The sequence below is a fragment of the Lepidochelys olivacea genome (assembly GCF_965140295.1).
Source record: "Lepidochelys olivacea isolate rLepOli2 genome assembly, chromosome: 15".
Lineage (NCBI taxonomy): Eukaryota > Metazoa > Chordata > Testudines > Cheloniidae > Lepidochelys > Lepidochelys olivacea.
The window spans coordinates 21,669,597-21,692,823 of record NC_140425.1 but is presented as its reverse complement, the minus strand read 5'-3'; the positions used below and the strand labels follow the sequence as shown (position 1 = coordinate 21,692,823).

The 23,227-nt window shown below is 37.2% G+C and overlaps 1 protein-coding gene across 2 annotated transcripts in view; it reads left to right on the top strand.

Annotated features, from left to right (window-relative positions):
• LOC311531699 (E1A-binding protein p400-like) overlaps window positions 1-23,227 on the top strand; it is a 55,251-nt gene that overhangs the window by 19,751 nt on the left and 12,273 nt on the right. Inside the window, exons 15-31 of one of the 2 annotated variants that reach the window (XM_084649316.1) lie at window positions 488-654; window positions 1,642-1,679; window positions 3,064-3,228; window positions 8,547-8,617; window positions 9,030-9,328; window positions 10,317-10,519; window positions 10,614-10,783; window positions 12,448-12,644; window positions 13,805-13,916; window positions 14,817-14,960; window positions 17,223-17,375; window positions 18,137-18,220; window positions 18,834-18,962; window positions 19,728-19,772; window positions 19,859-20,012; window positions 20,676-20,920; window positions 21,151-21,324. In XM_084649316.1, the coding sequence (XP_084505442.1) occupies window positions 488-654; window positions 1,642-1,679; window positions 3,064-3,228; window positions 8,547-8,617; window positions 9,030-9,328; window positions 10,317-10,519; window positions 10,614-10,783; window positions 12,448-12,644; window positions 13,805-13,916; window positions 14,817-14,960; window positions 17,223-17,375; window positions 18,137-18,220; window positions 18,834-18,962; window positions 19,728-19,772; window positions 19,859-20,012; window positions 20,676-20,920; window positions 21,151-21,324 (2,550 nt within the window). Of the gene's footprint in view, window positions 1-487; window positions 655-1,641; window positions 1,812-3,063; window positions 3,229-8,546; window positions 8,618-9,029; window positions 9,329-10,316; window positions 10,520-10,613; window positions 10,784-12,447; window positions 12,645-13,804; window positions 13,917-14,816; window positions 14,961-17,222; window positions 17,376-18,136; window positions 18,221-18,833; window positions 18,963-19,727; window positions 19,773-19,858; window positions 20,013-20,675; window positions 20,921-21,150; window positions 21,325-23,227 lie in introns of both variants that reach the window. The other variant, XM_084649317.1, reaches the window with a different exon arrangement.

The window sequence follows — 23,227 nt, the reverse complement described above, 5'->3', positions numbered from 1 at the left end:
CAGTTCGTGGGTTGCTCACAGAGATAGGCACCTCCCTGCAGCCTCAATGTAGGAGCCTAAGTCCAGAGCGGAATGGGGCTTACCATACACCCCTTCGGTTGGCATCTCCAATTGGCTAGTTTAAGTGGCCCCACTGCCCAGCCTTCTGGCTTTGTGGATCACAGTCTAAGGTGCCTATTTCTCCTTGTTAATTGGTTAGGTGCCTTAGGTGCCTAACTCAGGCTTTGTGGATCGTAGTGTTGTTCCTCTGACTTTTGGTGACCTGAGCCAATCACTCTTTTGTCTTATTCTGCCAGAATCTTTTAAAGTAACTGCTTTATGTAAAATCATGTGATGCTTGATCTTTCTTCTTTTCCTTGCTTTGTCTTCCTACTGTTTCGTATCACACTTGATCGCTAAAAATTACAAAGAACCTGTTATTTCTTAATTTTCTGGTTAGGAATTGTTAGAATTTTTCTCCATATTTTTTATTTTAAACTAAAATTAGGATTCAGACACACGTCTCTTTGATCTGATTGGGGTGGAAAACAAAATGACTGACTATGAGGCACAAGTACTGCCCAAACAAAAGGTGACTAGAAAGCTTATTGAAGAGATCTACAGCTCCCCTCATCTTTCACCCAGACCCAACCCAATGAAGCTCAAACCAAGCAGGTACACACTGTTTTGGAAATGCCAGTCAAAAAGAGAACAGTAGTGGGGAAAGGGGGAGGTTCAGAACTGTCTCATGCTCCCCCTGACAGCTGCTTGAGACTATATGTTTGTCCCCTGAAGGAAAGGGGGCTGTCTTTTGCCACTTAATAATTTTGTTTATAATAACTTATAAAGTTATGTCTACACAAGGATAAAAGACCTGCAGCATGGCTGTACCTGGCCTGGGTCAGCTGACGAGCTCACGGGGCTTGGGTTGCGGGGCTGAAAAATCCCTGTGTAGACCTTTGGGCTCAGGTGAGCTCTGGCTTGTTGATGACTGTAAGAGTATCCTATGCGGATTGTATTAGACATCTGTGTCATTGGAGGAACCTTAACAATTGAAAGGGCAGCTAAATTAATATACAGAAAGGAAAGTTTCACATAATTCTGGTGACAGGCAGTCTTACTCTCAGTGGAGAAATACACACTAAGCTTAATTACAGATTATTCTGTAGACTGTTCTGCTCTGTAGGTGCTCAAAGCATGTGAGATTACAGGGGTCCCTGTCCCACATGCCCCTGTGCTGCAACCAGCCGCAACTGAGGCCTTGTGCTTTGTAGAGCACAGAAATTGATCCTTGCTAACACCTCTGCGGGAGTTGGGGGTAGGAGAAGTGAAACACTCAAAAAGAGGTGGGAAGGATGCAGGCCCATGACCCTGTTGTCTGTCCATACCAGCCCATAGAGCTGACTAGGTACCTGGGGATATGCTGCACCTTCTGAAGTGGTGTAGCAGAGAATGTGCTTCCTCTGCATGCTGGTAAACTCTGGGAGAAAGAACACTCTAGGAAGGAATTTACTCTGGGGGGCTCCTTTAAACTCTAAGCCACTATAAAGAGTAATTGGGCCTTTAACTTGAGTTTTGTATTTGGATGAATGGGTTAATAGCATTCTTATTAATTCTTAATATGCCTTTTCTGTATGTGTTTTTTTTCTTTTTAATATCTAGGTTATTTCAACCAGTGGAATATGGACAGAAACCTGAAGGTAGGATTATAGATTTCCTAAATCCTTCATCATGGCATACAGGGAATACAGTAATGGTTATGGCAACACATCATGGGAAAAAACAAGGAAGATTGCCTCCTGCCACGTTTTCAGCAAATCATAATAAGAAAGGTTTGATCTGTATGCCAACACATTGTTGTTACTTTCTTTTCTCTCCAGAGCTTTTTCAACACACAGTAAATATTCCTTGTCGTCTGAGAACTATCCATATCCAATGATTTTTTGTATCCCTTTCTTAAATGTAACTTGCTCAAGTTCTCTAACCCAAATTCTCTCTCAAAGTCAAAACAGATAATTCATTTTTTTCTTCTGTAAGGAGATTAACATTGCTATGCAAACCTTGGAAATTTTAATGTTCGGGGATCTCTAGGGATTCCATGGATTTTCATCTTGATGAAATCAATTCCACATATTTCACCTGCCATCCTTAGTGTCAGACATGTATCAACCTTCACTGTCTCTCTGCATAGGCTAACTAGACTTAGACATGCTAGCCTTTCTTGGTCTTACTGTAACAGTGACCACTAGAGTCGCAGAACACTGACTTGAATCATGTGACACAGCCTTCTGAAACCTTGACCCGTTTAAGGTGACTGAGAACAGGAACTAAAGTCCTGCTTGTTACACCTTTATTAAATTATCTGCATGCTGATGGTTAGCCTATGTATGATATAGGTCTGTGTAGTTACATAAATAGAAATCTGTTTGGAAAGTATCCATATTCAGTACTGAGTAGGACTGGAGATAGAGAGAAGACCCCATAAAATAATAATCATCAGATTCCATCTAAAAGCTTACTTAGTAAGCAAGAAAACAAATCTTGAATTGAAATAGAAGTTGGAGATGGAAAAGGCCTATTAGATAATTCAGTCAATTTCATAAATACACTTACTGCCTAAACTATATCAGGCCATATTTTTTAAAGCCCTGCAAAATGTGTGAAAAGTTTAAAACGTATGTGCACATTATTGCAAATACTACTTACAGTGCAAATGTGGAATGTGTCCACACAGCTGTTGCCCTGTTGTTCCTGACTGTCTCTTTCAATCAGTTACAAATTGTGGCTTCATAACCTAAGAAGAATATTAGAGGTAGAGCTAGTCTGTTTATTTGTGTCTTCTGGGGAGGTAAAGAAAACACTGAATTGTACTGAAGAAGCTATGATTGGAATAGGGAATCCTCTACAGTAGCTCAGGGCCAAAGTGCAGCTCATGACCCAAATGTGGAGTTTGGCTGATCTGCTTTCCTATCTGGAAATGTGACATGCAATGTGTGTGTAGGGTCAGTCCCCAAGTTTTGAGGCTTTGACTAAGAAACATCTCAATTTAAATGCTGTGCACCTTTTTCCTTCTGTTTTTACCAGGTGACAAGATAGTAAAACTAAGCCAGCTGGCCTCCACAGCTGGAGCCCAAAGCAAAACTATTCATCCAAACATGCCTGTAACCCTGCAGTTTAAAGGGAAAACATTTACTTTATCTTATGGCCAACTCTGCCAGCTTACTGGAGGACGTCTTCGGCAACTTCAAGGTACTGTACTGTTTAGCTTCAAGCAGTTGCTTTTGCTAAACCCGTTGGAGCAAAACATCTGGCTGTTTATTGAAAATCATCTTGGATTATCATCTTTTTTGGAGAAGAGAATATGCCTGCATATATGTTTGCACAGTGCCTGCCTGGCACAACAGGACCCCAATACTTTATTACATAAAAAGTATTATATTATAGCTTTTATAAATGGTTATTTTAATTGCAGTAATGGACAGGTTTGTATTCTCTTTAACTTGCAACATTCTACTGGCCCACTCACCTCGATGATCGATGGATAAAAATATTTTATTTTTCACTGTTGTAAATCATCATGTCAGAAAGGAGAGGAAGCCTGTAACACTTGTGCTGGGATTGTGTCAAAATTGTCAAGTCTTTTTTTTTTTTTTTTTTTGAGCTCAGTTGCAAAATTATACTTGGGAGGCATTGGGAGCAGTGGACTGAAAGTTGGGATTCCTAGGTTCTACTCCCACTTCTCGTACTCACTTGTTTTATCATGGATAACCTAAACAGTTTATAAACGGGCAGAGGCAAGTTATCTTAACTGAATACTTTCTTCTGTTTCATAGGACATAGTTCAGTTCAATTGAAATAGCAAAGTTCCTTAAGCCCAACAATTCACTTTAAGGGGTGGTCTCGGGGTAGGTGACTAATGAATACTGAGAATGTTAAATTCAAATTAAATCCTGCTATTTCTCTCTGTCTACCATCGTTATTGTAAGCCTCCTCTTCAGGAGTACACAGTCTAAATAACCTGGTGTTTAACAAGAGAAGTTGTTAGTACCTTAAATTACAATAGCATTTCAACACACATTAAAATTATTACAAGAACAATTTAAGTCCAATCCCTTGGCAATGCTTTTGCAAACATCATTTTACCAGCAGTGTTGATGGCTTGGTAATTTTACTGTGTTGCAGAAGCAACGCTGAACTGGGAAGTTGCTGCTTGATACTGCGTGCTGCTTTGTCCACCTGCTTGAATGATGTGAACAGGCAGTGCTGAGATGAGAGTGCTGACAGCTGGTATCTCATTTCAGGGAGATTTATGCCTTTCTCTTTCTGTAGTTTCACTAAACACACACCTCTTTCAGAGTGTTGGCAGGATCCAAATATCAGCTGCTGTCACTTTTTTTTTTTATTGGTTCAGTCCCTTCAGGGGATGGTCTCGGTAGCATCTTCAGCTTGTGAACACCCAATCTACTAATGCACATGCTGTAGGATTGTAAATTTTCAACTTTAAGGTGATTACTTTTGTCTTTGTGCTTTCCTTAAAGTAAAATGAATGTGTATAAAAGAAACCAGTTTCAATTAAAATATTTCAATAATTCCTTGTGTGGGTTTAAAACTAAAGTTTTTTCTCTTTGAAAAGAAGAGGGGGTGATAAGAGGCTCTTGCCTTAGGTTTTGTGGCCTTGATAAGCTAGGAACTACACATCACTACTCTTTGAGCTCCTAGACAAAGAATAGCTTTACATTCTTTAATAAGGGAGGGTGACCTGCTCCTTAAAAAGACACTCCTGTTGGTTGTTAGAATCTACAGTAGCTTCACCCACAATTTACAATTATAGACTCCTACCAGTCACACTATACAAGGTAAAAATCACAATAAGTAACATTTAGATGTATTTGTTTAACATAATATACAATAAAACAATATATAATATTTAAGCAAAATAAAGTTATAAAGCTGCATTCCAGAACTTGTGCTATCAGATCTGGAGGTGATTAGTACAGATTTATGACCAAAGAGGTGGTATTTTCCTTGAAGCTTTTCATATTTGTACTTACTGGGAGAAAGCAAAGATTTCTTAGGAATTCTTCAGCTTGTCTGGACATTTCTTTTAATAAAATAAGCAGCCAAAAACATAAACATATGCTTCACGTTACATGGGCAACCTCTGCTGAAATACTTTAAAGGATTGGAAAACATGCCTTACAGTGATAGACTCAAAGAACTCAATCTGTTTTGTTTAACGAAAAGAGGATTACTGGTGACTTGATTACAGTCTATAGGTACCTAAATTGGGAACAAAACTTTTATGTCTTCAATCTAGCAGACAGGTATAACAAGATCCAGAGTCTTAAAAGCTGAAGCTAAACAAATTGAACCTGGAAATAAGGTGCAAATTTTTAACAGTGAGGGTAATTAACTATTAGAATAATTTATCAAAGGTTATGGTGGATCTCTATCACTGGCAATTTTTAGATCAAGATTGGATGTTTTTTAAAAGATATACTCTAGTTCAAACAGGAATTAATTCAGGGAAGTCCTTTGGAGGTCAGACTAGATGATCACAAATGTCCTTTCTGGCTTTGTAATCTCTGAATCTATATGTATGAACGAAATTGTATCTCCTACAATTCAGTAAAGGCAAGTTTTTAAAATTATAGTAAATGTTATAGTTATGTTAATAACCATTTTTGCATTGATACTGAGGTTTATGCCCCACGGGGATACTAAGGGGAGTTGTAAGGCATAAATAACATTTGTAACGTGATTAGAAATCCTTAGATGAAAGGCACTATGAAAGTGCAAGTGTTACTAAGAGTAATGTGGAAAGGAGAAAGCGTTTGATAGTCAGTGACAGACTTGTTAGACCTAATTTACTCTATATAGTCAAAGTTTTAGAGAGCTGATGAGTCCTGGAAATAAACATATACAATATGGGAATGAGGGCTTTTCTTTGGAATTTGAGTTCAGGTTCTCCACACTCCTAAAAAGACTTCAGGAAAAGATTTAAATTTATACCCCAGAGTGGGAAGTGAATTGGAACACCTAACCTCAATGATAAGTTAAAGAAAGGAAAAGCTTTCAGGGAGGGGAAGAGTGATAATGCATCTGCTGTCTTCTAGGGCTCTTTTTGGTGGGAATGGGGAACTGAAATCTATAACTTGTCTTTAAAAAAACCCCAAAAAACCTTAAACCTAAAATTATTCTGGCCCGGTAGCAGATATGCATATTACTGTGTAGAAGGGGAGTTTCTGGAGGGCCATTACTTCCAAGACGCTAGAAGTAGGTAGATTGAGGCAGTAAAATGTGTGAGCTGTGGGGAAAGTTGGCTTTGGGGGGTTTATGCTGTTGGAAGAAATAGCTCACCTTTTTTAGGCCAGATGAAGAAATGGCAGGAATCCATTAACGTGTCTGATACTTGTCTGGTATTTAGAGTGATTGCTCTCTTGTGGACAAATTTTCATTGCATTCGCTCTTATGTAATTATTTATCAGGACCATGGAGAGAGGGGAAATTATGCACAGGAGATTTGTGAGGGCATAAAAAACATTTATAGGAAAAATGGCTAGGTAGCTTTAATTGTATGGTTTCATTTTTTTATTACATGAAGTGGCAAATACATTCCGTTCAAAATAGGTGTAGAATAGATTTGCCATTCCCAGAATTTACTCATTAAATTGTGCATTTACAGTTGCAGGAAGTGTTCTTCACATTGTTTCAGTGCCAGGCTTGCGGTATTTGCAATCTCAGTGGCCAGTTGCCTTGTTGCTCCTCTATTGTGCTGGGGCTGGGACTGTTCAAGATGCTGGCTTCCCAGAGCATTTAAAGTATCGAGCAGATTTGCCAACGTCTACAATAGAAACGCAGCAAAGTATAATGACAGGTTTCAGAGTAGCAGCCGTGTTAGTCTGTATCCACGAAAAGAAAAGTACTTGTGGCACCTTAGAGACTAACAAATTTATTTGAGCCTTTAGCTCACGAAAGCTTATGCTCAAATAAATTTGTTAGTCTCTAAGATGCCACAAGTACTCCTTTTCTTTCTGCAGCAAAGTAAGTAACTCTTTCACCAGATAGCATACGATAATCTGTCATTTCAGCAAAATACTATTTATTCAGTTTGGAATATGATTGAAGTATTAATATTAAGAATGAGTTCTGACGCTTCTATTCAGAAACAAAGAAAAAAACTTATTTCATGACTGATAACATCTGACATCTTTGGGGAGTGTGGCATGGGTCTACAGACTTTGTCATCTATTTGAGTACCTAAAAGTACCTGTCATACACCTTGGATCTAATTTTCTGGTTCTGGAGACTGAGGACAAAGGAAAGGAAAATCCGTCTATATAAAACTGACAGTAGTTACATATTCTGGATGTTGTTGAAGTGTAACAGTTGATGTAAATTCAGATAAGGAGTTCTGTCAGAAGATGGCACCGTGCCTTTCTGTTAGGTACATAATACATCTGTTCATACTAGAATATATTTTTGTACAGTATAATTGATCATCAGTTGTTTGAGTCTGCAGTATAATGTAATTGAATACTGTGGAACTGTCGAGTTGATCAATCTAAATGGACACTGTTGACAAGCAAAATGTTTTGTTTCATCTGAAAAATATATTTATTTAAAAATAACCAGAACCATTGTAATTAAAGATGGGATGCATGTACATCATACTGTTCTTGAACTATGCCCCTCAGCTCCATTTGTAAGAACTGGAAAATATTAAGAGCTGACAGATATGCTTTCTGAAACAGGCAGAGAATGGGATCCTTGTTACTTTGAAATAGCAAACCCTTCATCAGAGCAGAACAGGTTCATGGTATATGAAGCATATATGTTTCTGTAATGGTGTGACTTATGAAGTCTGAGCCTTGCTGTAATTTTGGTGAGATGCCCAGTTGAGCAGCTGGAATTTTGACTGTTAGTATGCATTTTGGAAAAATAATATATTTAAAAAAATCTTTTAGGAGCAAGCATTAAAATTTTTGAACTATTCAAAATGTCAGTTTGTTTCAAAAAGACACTTAAGTTTTGTCTTCAAAAATTGACTGAAGGGGATTACAGTGAATGATCCATGCGAGCATTTAGTGTAGTTGGATATATTTTGACCGCACCTAATTAATATATTATCTATGAGAGATTGGTCTTCTGTTGCTAATCAGACTTCTAATAGGCAAGGAAATATAACTCTGCCATGTAATATGAGATAAATAACATTTCTTTTTTCAGTCTATTTAAAATTGAAATATAATTTTTCCTTCAGATTATGCCCAAGAGTGTTATTTCTTTTGTTTTATTAAAGCCACCAGTTACTCCCTCTATATTATTAGAAATCTGTTATGTTCTTTGTGAAATTGTCAAGCCTTCTGGGGTCTTTGAATGAAAGGTGGAATATACATGTCAATCTTTTCCTTTTTGCTGATCTGTGTGGAGTTTTTAGAGAGCAGTAGATTCCTATATCAGAATATCATTTGTATGCATCAAATTAAATTGTATATCTATATCTGAATATTGGCTATGAAATAAATACCTTCTTTTTGTCTGTTTGTTTTCTGGAAAAAATGCAGTTACCAATTTGGCCGTGGATGATCCAGAAACTGAATCAAAATCTGTATCTACCCTAGAATGTCCAACACAGGTATAATACTAGATATGGTGGGGAGGGAAGGGGTGTGTGTGTGTGTGTGTGTGTGTGTGCGCGTGCGCATGCACACGCACCAAGTAGAACAGTATGTTAACAAAGCATGCAGAATATACCTCCTGCTGTAATTCACACATTGCGTAAGGTAGAGGAAAAGTTTGTAGCAGCAGGCAGGACATGGAATGTTGATGTTGATTGCTTTAAAATGTCCTATCCCAGTATCTACATTTTCATCATACTTGTATAATTCTTTACTGCATTTTGTTTGTTACCTAATCTTCCCACACTGCCATTATTGGAATTCACACTTAAGGTAAAGTTTCTCTTGCACAACCTATGTTTGTGTGTTCTTTTGTTTACATAAGCGATATCTAGTCAAAGTATATTAATAACAATTTTATTATAAAAGACAGCATTTGACGAAAAGAACAGGCACCTAAAAGAGCGCCTGGACAGAATATTTTCTGGAAATGAGCGACGTTGTTCCAGAGTCCCAATGTATGGCAGAGACATGTTGGGAATTTGCTCTTTGATTGGTGAAAAAAAGATTCCTCAGCAGAGTTCTACCAGGGACAACAAATGGATGTGGGCTGGTTTTGTGAACTGTTGCCTTTCTTCAAGTGGCTCAGGAGGCCAAAATGATCCACTGCAAGCCCTGATCCTGACATCCGATCAGCGACAGGAATCCCTAAAGGATTATATTAATAGGTAACTGTAGTTTAATATAAAACTGACAAATCTATATTTTATCTGGTAGTAAGATACGGGATTTTCTGAAGGCATTCCTCTCAGCTGTCCTATTAATAGACTTATTTGCATTTGGCTTACACAAACTTTACCACAAAGCTTTCCCTTCTGTAAAATATTTACATTACAACTGCAGAATCATGACAACTATTCTTTTTGCTAAAGAAAGTAAATCTGTTACATCAAGTTTCCTGCACTGTTTCTTGTTTCCCTCATATTTGATTGGTCTCCCATGTTGTCTCTACATTTTGTATCCTGGCAGGTAAGAAGGTACTGTGGTTGTAAATTGCATGGTAATCCCAGGTTATCTACAAATATTGAACATTTTACATTGCTTCTTTTTTAAATCAACAACAAAAAAAACCCATACAGACATTTCTGTCTCTTTTTTAAAAAAAGTTGAATCTAGGGTCCACACTGAGCAACAAATATAGATAAGTAAATGATAAACTAAAGAGAAAATAAAAGGAGCAGAGGAATAGTGGATATCTGGTTAGTTTGGATTTCTCTTACTCTATGTTCGTCTGTAGAGGTAGGTACACTAAGGAGTCCTTGGTTCTCCTTGGCATGACATAAAGGTTTTATCCATTCATTTACTTTCAAGTGCCTTTTTCTACTCTCCAACCCATAATCTCATTGTCTCACTTTCTCAGTGCAGCAGATAAAATCACTGATTTAACCTACACTTAAGAGGATGGGTTGCAGGATGATCAGTTCCTACTGTATATAAGACACCCTGGGAACAAGAATATAAAAAATTATGTAATAGTCAGAAAAGCACACATGAGGTTTAATAGTTATTAAATATAAGGATGATTCTTGGAAGAGGTATTATGCTGGTAGACATTGAATATTTTAATACTAGTTTTGAATATTTAACTCAGTGTTCCATATAGACTGTGGATTTTTAGCAGCTCAGGCTATATTAAAGTTTTGCTTCATTTTACAGCGCTCTCTGTGTGCTGCCGGCAGCAGTTGCTGCTCCCGCATATTTGCGTGTCGGAAATCCTCCCCCTTCATATAGGCATGGAATGAAAATTTTCAAGCATAATCTTAAAGAGCAGGCAGCTCCCTATTTATATCAGCTGCAACAGATTACAACTCCACGCTTACTACAGTTCCCTGATCGCCGACTGGTGCAGTTCGATTCAGGTAAAGGAGAATGGGTGGCAATATTCTACAAACCTCCTTTCTCTGGCACTTGAATGCTGCATGCAAACCTTTTATTATTCTCTTTCAAAAACAGGCAAATTGGAAGCTCTTGCTGGCTTGCTTCAGAAGTTGAAATCTAAAGGACACCGTGTGCTGATTCTAACGCAGATGATTCTAATGTTAGATATACTGGAGCTGTTCTTAAATGTCCAATTTCTCACCTACATAAGAATTGATGAAAATGTCAGCTGTGAGCAATATCAGGTGAGAGAGGCCTCTTAACATCTGTTTATTACTAATTCGTATAACTGGAGGAAGAAAGCCCAAGTGGAGATTTATACAACAGCACTCTAATGTTTTGAAAAATTAAAGGAGTACTTGTGGCATCTTAGAGACTAACACATTTATTTGAGCATAAGCTTTCATGAGCTACAGCTCACTTCATCTGATATATACAGTGGAAAATATAGTGGGGAGATTTTATATACACAGAGAACATGAAACAATGGGTATTACCATACAGATTGTAACAAGAGTGATCAGGAAAAGTGAGCTATTACCAGCAGGAGAGCAGGGGTGAGGGGACCTTTTGTAGTGATAATCAAGGTGGGCCATTTCCAGCAATTGACAAGAATAGTAGGGGGGGAATAAACAAGGGGAAATAGTTTTACTTTGTGTAATGACACATCCACTCCCAGTCTTTATTCAAGCCTAAATCCATCGCCCCCCGCCTCTCCTGCTGGTAATAGCTCACCTTTCCTGATCACTCTTGTTACAGTCTGTATGGTAACACCCATTGTTTCATGTTCTCTGTGTATATAAAATCTCCCCACTATATTTTCCACTGTATATATCAGATGAAGTGAGCTGTAGCTCACGAAAGCTCATGCTCAAATAAATTGGTTAGTCTCTAAGGTGCCACAAGTACTCCTTTTGTTTTTGTGGATACAGACTAACACGGCTGCTACTCTGAAACCTTTAAAAATTTAAGTCTTCCTATTTGGCAGTGCCATAGGCCTATTATGTATTTGGCTAGAACAACTAAGTGGTAGTAGCACAGAAAGCACAGTTAGTAAAAACCGATCAATTAAATTGCTAGGTGTCAGTGAAGAGAAGAAGTTGCCAAGACAGCATATCCTGAGTCGTCCTGCTTCATGATTATTTCTTGTAGAGAGCCTTAAATCATTTTATCCCAGATGAACAGTAGCTCTTATGTTTTAGCAATATTCTTGACTTAATGCTTGAGATTATACTGTCTGTAAATGCATGGTGAGTGTTTTTAAGTTTGTTGGCTTTTCCTCAGCCTTACTCCAGGGGCTTTTTTGCCTGTATAGTGCCCTGGCATTGCCTGAGGATAAATTAAAAATATGCTCATATCCCTCCCCAATAGGACTCTGCATTTCCTTTGGGGCCTACAATTTGAGCAAACATTAATCTCAGTAACATAGTTAGTTCTTCTTTCTCATTTTTCATCTCCTATATATCACTGTGCTTTGAGCCGGATACAGTGTAAAACATCAAGAAAAATATTTTGCCTTAAAGCAGCATAGCAATCTGCACAGTATGGGGCAAGTAAAAAGAGAAATCAAGAAGAAAGTATGCATAATTTAACAACAAAAGAAGATATTTGTGATGTGTTCTATGGAGGATAAATGGAATGACTGCATAGAACTGTAGCATTTAGATTGGTCAACTAAAGCCTGACTCTAAAACATTTCAGAATAGTATGTAAATTAATTTAAGATTATTTATTTGTGTCAATTTATAAAATATTAACAAAAAGACTGAACACCTTTGACCTAGATCACAAAAATAAATAATAAAGTTAGCAGTTTAAGATCTTCTTGTTCTTAAGGTGAAGTAAAACGTAGTTCAAAGATTTCATGTACAGCAGTTTGGAGTTGTAACTATAACTTTTTCCCATTTAGGAGCTGATAAAAAGATTCAACAGAGATAAGCGAATCTTCTGTGCCATTCTTTCCTCCCACAGTCCTTCCATGGGTGGCAGTCATGTACAGGCAAACATTGTTGTGTTCTGTGACACTGATTTAGATCCACTGATGCATGCAAAAGCTCAGGAATGGTGTGATATAATTGGGAGAAACAAAGACATCCACATATACAGGTGACACTAGTATTTAGAAGCCAGTGTAGCTATTGTAAAACTGAAAAGGGGAAAGATACTTAGACTGACCGAAGTGCTCCTAGCGATGGCTTTGGGATGGGGTTTTCAAAAGTGCTCAATGTTGGCTGAACTCTGCTTCAACTAAAATCAGTTCCACTATAAAACATCTGCGTTATGATGTTGGGATATTCTCCATCTGAAGACTTTTTTTCCCCCCTTAAGACTAAAGGGAAATTTAAAACCTTGTTCTTTTCCATCATTATATCTCTGTCTTCCTCTTCCATTTTTCTGTTCTCATATTCTAAATCATCTGTATTTCTCAGTATTCTGTTCTGACTGTTACGGTTAATATGCCTGACAGTCTCTTGATGGTGATGGACAATAAATGTCCTTGCTGATCGAAGTCTATTGGTAGCTTTGGAAACCATTGACCAAGAGATGTTGGTGATCATGAGGCTCTAGTCTCATGATTTCATAGACTTACCACCAAAAGAGATCATCATGATCATCTAGTCTGACAACCTTCACATTACAAACCTCACTCACCCACTCCTGTAATAGGCCCGTGACCTCTGGCTGAGTTAGTGAAGTTCTCAAATCTTGATTTAAAGACTTCAATTACAGAGGCTGTTCCAAAACTTCACTCTTCTGATGGTTAGAAACCTTCATCTAATTTCAAGCCTAAATTTCTGGATAGCCAGTTTATATCCATTTGTTCTTGTGCCAACACTGGCCTTTATCTTAAATAACTCCCTCTTTCTTTCTTGTATTTATCCCTCTGATGTATTTATAGAGAGCAGTCATCTCCCCTGGCAGGGAGATCAACAGGAGGTATAGATTGTGGACTTTTCATACTGGGGATATGCATTGCAAGCATCTTTATGCTTTGAAGTTATTCTTACATAAAGTTGCTTTTTTATGCCAAACTTTGTCCTGTATTTTGAAAATATCTGTTTTGAAAGTGATTTTTGAACTTGTAAAAGAACTTTGAAGTTTTTAAAATCAAGGTCTCTAATGAAAATGTGTAACAGGCCCTGAACTAAATTTGTGCTGCTAGACACTGCTATAATATAAAGAAAGTTAGCTGTTAAATGCTTAGTTTCAGAAGAACATGCCTTTAATGGTACATTGCTGTATTTACTGGGTGTTTTGTTCCACAGGCTTGTAAGTGGTAATTCCGTAGAAGAGATGCTGTTGAAAAATGGCGCAAAATCTTTGATTAAAGAAGTAGCTGCTCAGGGAAATAACTATCCTATGACATTTTTAACACAGGTACTTCAAAATATTTAAGCATGTGAGTAGTACTATTGAAGATGCATAAAAATTAAAGTTATGTGCATGTTTGAGAGCCTTACTAGATTGGTGTCAGAGTGCTCAACACCTTGCCAACGTTCCCTCTAATTTTTGACAGGCCGTGTGCGCAAAAAATTTCTTCTGTGCAAATTTTTGTGTGCATGGTGTTTCGGATCTGGGTGCGCGCACACACGCACACAGCTTAGAGGGAACAGTGCACCTTGCAGCATTGCTCTCTTGAAGAGCAGCCTTTTGCCTGGGGCTAGTAATATCTTTTCATAAGCATGTAACATTAAACTATTATTGTAACGTAGTACATTTTGTGCCTGCCTAGGAAATTTTCATGATGATTTTACAAGGCTAGTTTAAAAGCTACATTGATTGTTCTGTAGCAGTTAGTAACTATGAAATGAATGTAGAAACATTTCTTTACATTGAGAGTTAAATTTCATCCAGAAGAATTTTTTCAGATTTGTGTAGAGTGATTTTTTAAAATTAATTTCCTGGTGGTACATTATTAGGCTAGATGAAAAATAAGTTGTTTCAGCAATGGCTCCCATTTAAAGGGGCACACCTGTTTCCCACTGTGGACAAGATGGGCTGTAGAAAGAAATAGGGTAACCTGTATGTCCTCTGCATTCCATAAGGCAAGATCTGTCATATGATACCATTGTCAAGACAGGTCAAGTTGAGAACTTAATGACTTTAAGATAATCTTGTATTATGTGTTAAGAATTTTCATAGGTAATGCAATTATAATTCTCCCTTCACTGACAGACTGTTTACTGAAAGAACCAAGAATGTGGATTTAAGATAAAATCAGCCATTTCAAATTTTCTAATTATAATTGGGAATCCAAAACATCTTTTTGACTTTCAGCAAACTGCTCAGGAGTTACTTGAAGTACATTCTTCGTTAGAGGACCTTGATTTCAGAGTCAAAGCTGGGGAGTTTGTGGTACTTTCTGAGAAACCTTCTCTGGCAGAAACAGTCTCGTCCAAAGTTGCACGGCTTTTTGCAGAGGTAAGAGAGAGGAACAGAAATACTAATGGCCTGACTTCACTTCGACTGAAGTGTTTTTATGTTTAGACAGGTTACTTGTACCCCAGTATTTTAACTTCTGTAGAAATTGTATCAAGAATGAAAAAAAGTTTAATTTAGACATAGTCCCTCAGGGATAAGTATGATGTCTGGCATCATTCATGCGCACTCAGATTCTGGCCAGATTTGCTGAAAAACTTGCTTAGATTCTTCTTTTGGGGGAACTGTGGCAGAGTTTTGGGATGAAGCAAAGGTTTTATTGTTTTGGCATCAAAACCATATAAATTCAGTGGGTTTTGCAGGGCTGTAACCTGAAATTGTATGAAAGTCCGTGATTGGGCTGAAGTTTTTGTCTGAAACTCAAAACAAAACTTGAGATATAAATTCCACATGAATCACACCTAGAAAAGATTTTGGTCCACAAAACAAAATCATCATTTAAATACAAATCTTAAAACTACAATACCCACCTGTTGAAGTGAAGAAACAGATTGACAGAGCCAGAAGAATACCCAGAAGTCACCTACTCCAGGACAGGTCCAACAGAGAAAGTAACAGAATGCCACTAGCTGTCACCTTCAGCCCCCAACTTAAACCCCTCCAGCACATCATCAAAGATCTACAACCTATCCTGAAGGACGATCCCTCACTCTCTCAGATCTTGGGAGACAGGCCAGTCCTCGCTTATAGACAGCCCCCCAACCTGAAGCAAATACTCACACAATACTACACAACAAAAACACTAACCCAGGAACCTATCCTTGCAACAAAGCCTGTTGCCAACTCTGTCCACCTTTCTATTCAAGGGACACCATCATAGGACCTAATCACATCAGCCACACCATAAGAAGCTCATTCACCTGCGCATCTACCAATGTGATATATGGCATTATGTGCCAACAGTGCCCCTCTGCCATGTACATTGGCCAAACCGGACAATACACAAAGGACTAAATGGACACAAATCAGACATCAAGGATTATAACATTCAAAAACCAGTCAGAGAACACTTCAACCTCCCTGGTCACTCAATTGTAGATCTAAAAGTCGCAATTCTCCAACAAAAAAAACCTCAAAAACAGACTCCAATGAGAAACTGCAGAATTAGAATTAATTTGCAAACTGGACACCTTTAAATTAGGCTTGAATAAAGACTGGGTGTGGATGGGTCATTACACAAAGTAAAAACTATTTCCCCATGCTAATTTTTCCCCTGTACTGTTACTCGCACCTTCTTGTCAACTGTTTGAAATGAGCCATCCTGATTATCACTACAAAAGGCTTTTTTTTTCTCCTGCTGGTAATAGCCCACCTTAATTAATTGGTCTTGTTACAGTTGGCATGGCAACATCCATTTTTTCATGTTCTCTGTGTGTATATATATCTTCCTACTGTATTTTCCACTGCATGCATCCAATAAAGTGGGTTTTAGCCCCCCGAAAGCTTATGCCCAAATAAATGTGTTAGTCTCTAAGGTGCCACAAGTACTCCTCGTTATTTTTTCATTTAAATACTGTAATGATATATGCCTGAGTGTTACACACAGATCTATTGACCGGTTTCAGAGTAGCAGCCGTGTTAGTCTGTATTTGCAAAAAGAAAAGGAGTACTTGTGGCACCTTAGAGACTAACAAATTTATTTGAGCATAAGCTTTCGTGAGCTACAGCTCACTTCATCGGATGCCACAAGTATTCCTTTTCTTTTTACAGATCTATTGGTAATCCTTCTAAGATTAAATTTAAAGAATGAACTAAATGATTACAGTGAGCACTCCAGAGAATAAAGCTTTGGAACTGTTCATTCTGTAGCATACCATAGATTTGTATTACTAAAATCTGATCCCAATTCTTAGTTGAAATAAAAGCTCTAACCATCATAGAAATTTTTTTTTATGGATGAGGGCACATCATGTGTTCTCATTTTGTTTAATTTTAGCACATCTGCTAAAAAATTGTGTGGTGATTTTTGAAATCTGAGGTAATAAAGAAAATAAAAGAGGTCAGTGATGAGAAAACTCTCATGATTGTTTTCGTACATCACCAGTTCTTTATTTCTGCAGTTGTGCTATTGCCCTATTCCTGGCTTTGTTCACTGACTCAAATGACAAATGGCTTTATATTCAGCTAACATTCTCATAAGTGTTTACTTTTCTAAAATTGAGAGTAAAGTCCAATTCCAATGTAACTTTTTACTACAATCACACACTCTATTTTTTCTTATAATGTTTTTAATATTTTCACAAGGCTCTTAGTGTTGAACAGAGAAAAGAGGATCTTGGAAAATATGCACAAGAGGCAAGAATTGAGTCAAGAACTGAAGTAACTTCAGAGTTATGCTGTCCAAGAAGTATTAAGGCTCCGTCACAGTTAGAGGAATTGGCTGACATTATGGATCTGGTAGAATTATGTCTCTTACTTTTATGTCTAACCTTTGGAAACATTTGAAAATAACTTCCTGTGTGGTAATGAAACAGAATTTTATTGAAGTACCCTAACATCACCTCACTGGCATCAAATTAATTGCAAAGCCTTGGGTGATAGTCTGAGCTAGTTATGCCAATCTATTGGGTCATCAACACAAACTTTTCAGTCAGCAAGTTTTCTCTTGAGAGAGTGAGTGCTCTGGGGTAAAAGTAAATGGTTTTACTTAACCAGAAAGCAACCCCAGCTTGGGTTACAGCCCAGCACTTCCCCAGATGTATGTGCAACCCTCTATCTTCCTCCTAATTATCAAGTTAGCTATTTTTAGAGTTTCCTCTATTTCCTTAGTCTGATTGGGCCTTCATTTCCCATCCCTGCCTCCTTGTTGCTCTACGGACCCCCGTGCAGAGATTAAACAGAGAGTTAATATCCTGCTTACTGGAAAGCAATTAGGGCTTCTTTACAGTATTCAGGTGGTATTACCTTCATTTTTCAGATGGCAAAATGGAGACCAAGATATTCTGGCCTATCCCTGGCCATATTGAGAGTCAGTAATAGGACTAGAACTTGGGAATTTTTGGCCCTCAGGTCTATGTTCTGATCATCAGATCATGCTACCTTTTGGTGCATCAGAAATAAATAATGGTCTTTTTCCTAAATAACTGGTAAAATAGGTTTGTATTTTAATTATAAACCTAAATAACTAGCGGTATGTGAAAATGTGTTTTCCTAAACAGCTGACGCCGATTGAAAAGTATGCTTTGAATTACTTGGAATTATTTCCTGAAAACAATGATCAGGGAAAGCAGAAAGTCAATGAGGTAAGGAAATACATTTCACTACTGGGAATATACCATTATAAAATTGGTAACCAGTATCGCTGAGGCTTTCGTGACAGCCCTTTGTGCAGCTGTGGCGCAATACAGACGGTGACACACATTGTCAATGAATGCCCACTGACTAGGTGGCCTAGAAGAACTGCATCATGCCACTGAAGATGCCATCGCTTGGCACACGCTAAATAAATAAATAAATTAGAAAAATACTACTGGAACTCTTGTCACTGAAGCTTTGTTTAAAATGGTTGTGCTTAATATTACATTAAAAAAAAAAGACTAAATAGGACGAAAAAGACTTAGTGAGCATTTTATCCCTTGCTAAAATAAGTTTTGTGTCTATGGATGGCGTGGTAGGTTTGTTTCTGTGTCCTGGCATTTCCTGTCTTACTCCATGAGAATGCAGGTTGATCTTAGTAAACTCTTCGTACCACTATGTTGTCATGTCAATAAATACATCCATTCCTTAGTTATATCCACATATGTGGCAATCCACTTTTAAATATCATTTAATTTTTTGTGAAAAGCTAGGCAGTTACTTTCTGAGATTGCAATGCTGTAAAGCTTAATTTAATTGTACTGAATTTCCTTGTTAAAGAAGTCGAAAACTGCAAACAGAGAGTGGGAACTCAATCATATCAAAGAGCTGAAGGAAAAGGAAGATAAAATGCAGTTGGAAGAAGAGGAAGAGCTCCTAACCTACACCAGGCAAGATGCATATAACATGGTAATTTCAAAGTAACCTTAGTCCTCGTCTGTCATGAAATTATGTATTTGTGATGATCATTGGTGCATTTAAGAGTGAGTTGGTGGTACCTGTTACACTGGCTCCCACCTTGTATCCTTTAACTCTAGGTTGTAGTCTTGTCCACAGAAGTGACCCTAATCTATCCTAATTTTGAAGAATTGATGGTTTCTGTTGGGGGAAAAAAACAGCAAGTCCATACGCTGATTTGTCTTGACATCTGGCATTGTTGGCAGTGCTAAGCAAAAAGTGGGAGCTCAAGAGAGAGAGGAGGGCAGAGGAGAAGCAGGAGGAGATGAAAGCACTTAGCGTCTGGGAGTGATAGTGTGCTGCACCTTGAAGCTGATCTTTTTCATTAATGCACTTAGTTACATTTACTACAAAATTAAATATATTTACTATAGTTATTGTAACTATACCTATTCATTGTTAGCTGCTTGTTTGTAAATGTTGGGATCTCTTCACTGGTATCATTAAGAGTTGTAAAAAGAAAAGGAGTACTTGTGGCACCTTAGAGACTCACAAATTTATTTGAGCATAAGCTTTCGTGAGCTACAGCTCACTTCATCGGATGCATAGTTTGTTTATTGCATCCGATGAAGTGAGCTGTAGCTCACGAAAGCTTATGCTCAAATAAATTTGTGAGTTTCTAAGGTGCCACAAGTACTCCTTTTCTTTTTGCGAATACAGACTAACACGGCTGCTACTCTGAAACCTGTCATTAAGAGTTGTATCTTTCCTGTACAGGAGTATGTCTGTGAAGACCCAGATGGACAAATAGAAAGAATGTCAGTAAGTCAGTAACTTTTTTTGAAGAGGAAATAAACGTATCTTCAGTTAGTTAATTAATCATGATGACATATATGTGTTTTTTGCAGATTTGGACTCCCCTTACTCTGCCTTCAGATCATGATAACGTCTACATTGATTCTGTTATGTGTCTGATGTATGATTCCACACCAATTTCAGAGTCTAAGCTGCCCCCTTTATTTGCCAGAAAGGAGAGTAAGCAATTCAGAATGGATCCACCTGGTAGCTTTTCCTTATTTATTTCTTTGTGAAATTTTCCATTTTATTTACAATCTCAAGTGGCCAAATTTTAAAAAAACATTTATATGTTCAAACCCAAAGATTAGGGTGTTTGTATACCATTTCTCTAAGCAAATTAGATTTTTTTTATATATGTGAATGATTTTGAGTGCTGACTTAGAGACAGGGTGGAGTGCCTTTTGAAAATTGTGTGCCAGAAGTCTTAACCTTTTGTATTCTCTGAACTGAAATAGAAATGAATGAAATTAACAGGAACTGAGCAGTGAAACCTGTGTTATTCTTCCCCCACCCCCCCAGCCCCAATTAGACTTATTTCCTGTCTTGAGAACCACATTCAGTACATTATCTAAACTACAGTAAAAATGAAAGTGAAAAACTATAGTAGCTGTGGTTTAGTAATATTTAAAGGAAGTCAAAGCTATTACGATAGAAGAGTTAAATTAGAAATCACTGGTCTTATTAAATTTATTTATGGTTGACAATAAATTGGAGGTAGACACCTTTTTACATGCAAAACACAGGATTGTGAACACTTCTCCAGTAGAGCCAGATGACTGGTATAGTCATCTTTTTGTTATGGATTTTTTGCTTTAACAAAGATCCACCCATCCTTTCACTGAAAAGGTCCCCTCTTTCCACTGATAGCTGCAGGTCGGAGGAATAAACATCGTCATGGAGAGGTGGCTATTCCTCCTCGGTCACTTTTTCACCGAGGGACTCCAAGAACGTTGAAAATGCGTCGAAAGGTCAATGAGCAGAAGACCATCTTGCTGAAACAGCAAACATATTTTGCAAAACCTTTGCCTGTTGTTGTCAAACCAGCTGCTGAGGCAGCTGCTGGGCAGGACAATCCTGAGTGGCTGATCAGTGAAGACTGGGTGCTGCTACAAGTAACAAAGTCCTTCTGTTCCATTATTGGGATTTTGGGGTTTTTTACTTTTAACTATAGTTTGTTTATTGGCTCCAGAAATAACTTTTCTCTGACTTTTTCTCTCCAAAGTTATTTCCAGCATCTGTGAAGTCTAATTAATTTGGTGACATCCACACACAGAAAACATTTACTTTACACTTTGTAGTATTAGTGGTGTCATCCTGAGTCTTATACCTTCTTCTTTTCTAGGCAGTGAAACAGTTACTGGAGCATCCTTCAAATCTTGCCATTATGTCACCGGTGCACACACTCAATTGGGATCTTGTTAGTGACCTTGTTAACTCCTATAGCCAAGTTTATCACTCACCAAAACAATGCCAATATCGGTATGAAAATGTTGTTATTCCAAGAGAAGAAGGAAAGGTGAGTTTAAATTGAATTGTGCATTCCTTTAAAACACTAGGGGCACCAATTTATTCAGTTTTCATTGTAGACTGTACAGCATTTTGCTTGATTTATTGTAAAACTGCCCTAGTGTTCAGCAAGCATATACTGCAAAATTCTGTATACCATGGTCTATTGGCAAGCATTATACACATTTCTCACACCAGACAATCAATATGGAGTATGTTTAATATATCACATTAAATAAATTTACAAAATGTATTCCACTAATACAGGACAACATTTTACATGCCTACTTTGACTGCCTAGTTTGAATAGATTACAGTGGTGTAACAGAGTACAGAATATATAGATTAACAAAATAAATGATTGTGATTACATCTGATATTAAGGAAGAATTAAAAAATCTGAATTAACTTTGATACTGTGGTGTAGATTATAACTTTCACTTATCAACTGGGTACTTCCATTTGATCCAAGCAATAGCGGTTCAGTCTTCACCAAAGCCTGAATCTCTGTCATTAATTATGGATTGAAACAGACATTCTGGAATAAAATGAGAATAATTTGTAGAGAAGAGCAGACTGATTTTAGAGTTTGTCAGTGAAACAAGTTACAGCACAGTAGTAAATTCTGTTTGTATACATCTTAATTAGAGCTAAACGAATAATTTATTTTATATTTGGTAGTCAAACCAAAAAATCAGAAAAAAGATTTAGTTTCTAACCACAACTAAATTTGTTTTGTTTTCCTCACCTAAATGAAAGAACAAAAACATTTTTTGTTTGGGCCAAATGAAATATTTTGAATGTCAAATCAAATCAGTATTGTTGAAATGATGTGTTAAATCAATATTGTCAAAATGAGATGTCGATGTTTCCAATTTTTTTCAGTTTTTTTTGGTTGAAACTATTTGCTGAATTTGACCTGAATTCACAAATAGTTTGAGCTCCCTGTCCCCCAAATGCATTTTTTGACAAATGTTTACTATTTGCCAAAAATATTTCACTCAGCTCTTGCTTCTCTACAGCGTAGAGGCAAACGTGTTAGTGTTAAATCATTAATTCTGTGGGTCAACTCTAATTAGTGCCTCCTGGATTAGTTGTATCTTTCTGGAAGTGATTCTTTGGACTCAAATTATCAGACTTTATCACATACCAACATTGAGTCATAAGTGAGGCTCACTGAAATATCTGTGCAATTTAGAAGCATTGCTGTTAATTGGCTATAACTATAGTGTGCAAAAAATAAAACTGAAATATTGTAACAATGTCTTCTGTTTTATGACTGATTTTGAAGGTCATCTAAAGGAGAAAGCAAAAACTAGTTATGAGTGTGGTTTTCAGAGAGAGTTTACACCTGATGATATCAAATAAAACAAATTTTAAACTTAATTTTGCACTATATAGTAAACCACAAGTTTAAAAAAAATTAAGTTCCTAACTTTCTTTCATCAATATAAAGGATTTACCTCTTTGCAATCATGTCAGGGAGATAATCCAGTGATTATTACAAACTTAACAGTTAAGAGAAGTTGAGTTATGAGAGAGAGAGAGAGACAATGCACACACCTATTATTATAAAAACATTTCTTGAGTCCATAGAGTAAGAGAGGAACCACAGATATGAGCTTATTATTTATGCAAATATGTTTCTCCCCCCAGAAAAAGAAACACGGTCTGATCATTGGGAACAAAACTCTTATATGTTATTCCTTGCTCTGACACTCACTTGATGAATGACCTTATACAAGTCACTTCATGTCTTTTGACTCAGTTTTCTATCTGTAAAATTAGGAAATTACATGGTATTTTCAGGTTTAACTGACATTTCCAAAATTCCCTGATGGTGAAAAGCGCTATAGAAGTGACTATTTAATAACAGATTTGTTGGTAAATTTTAAAACAAAAATGACAAGGCA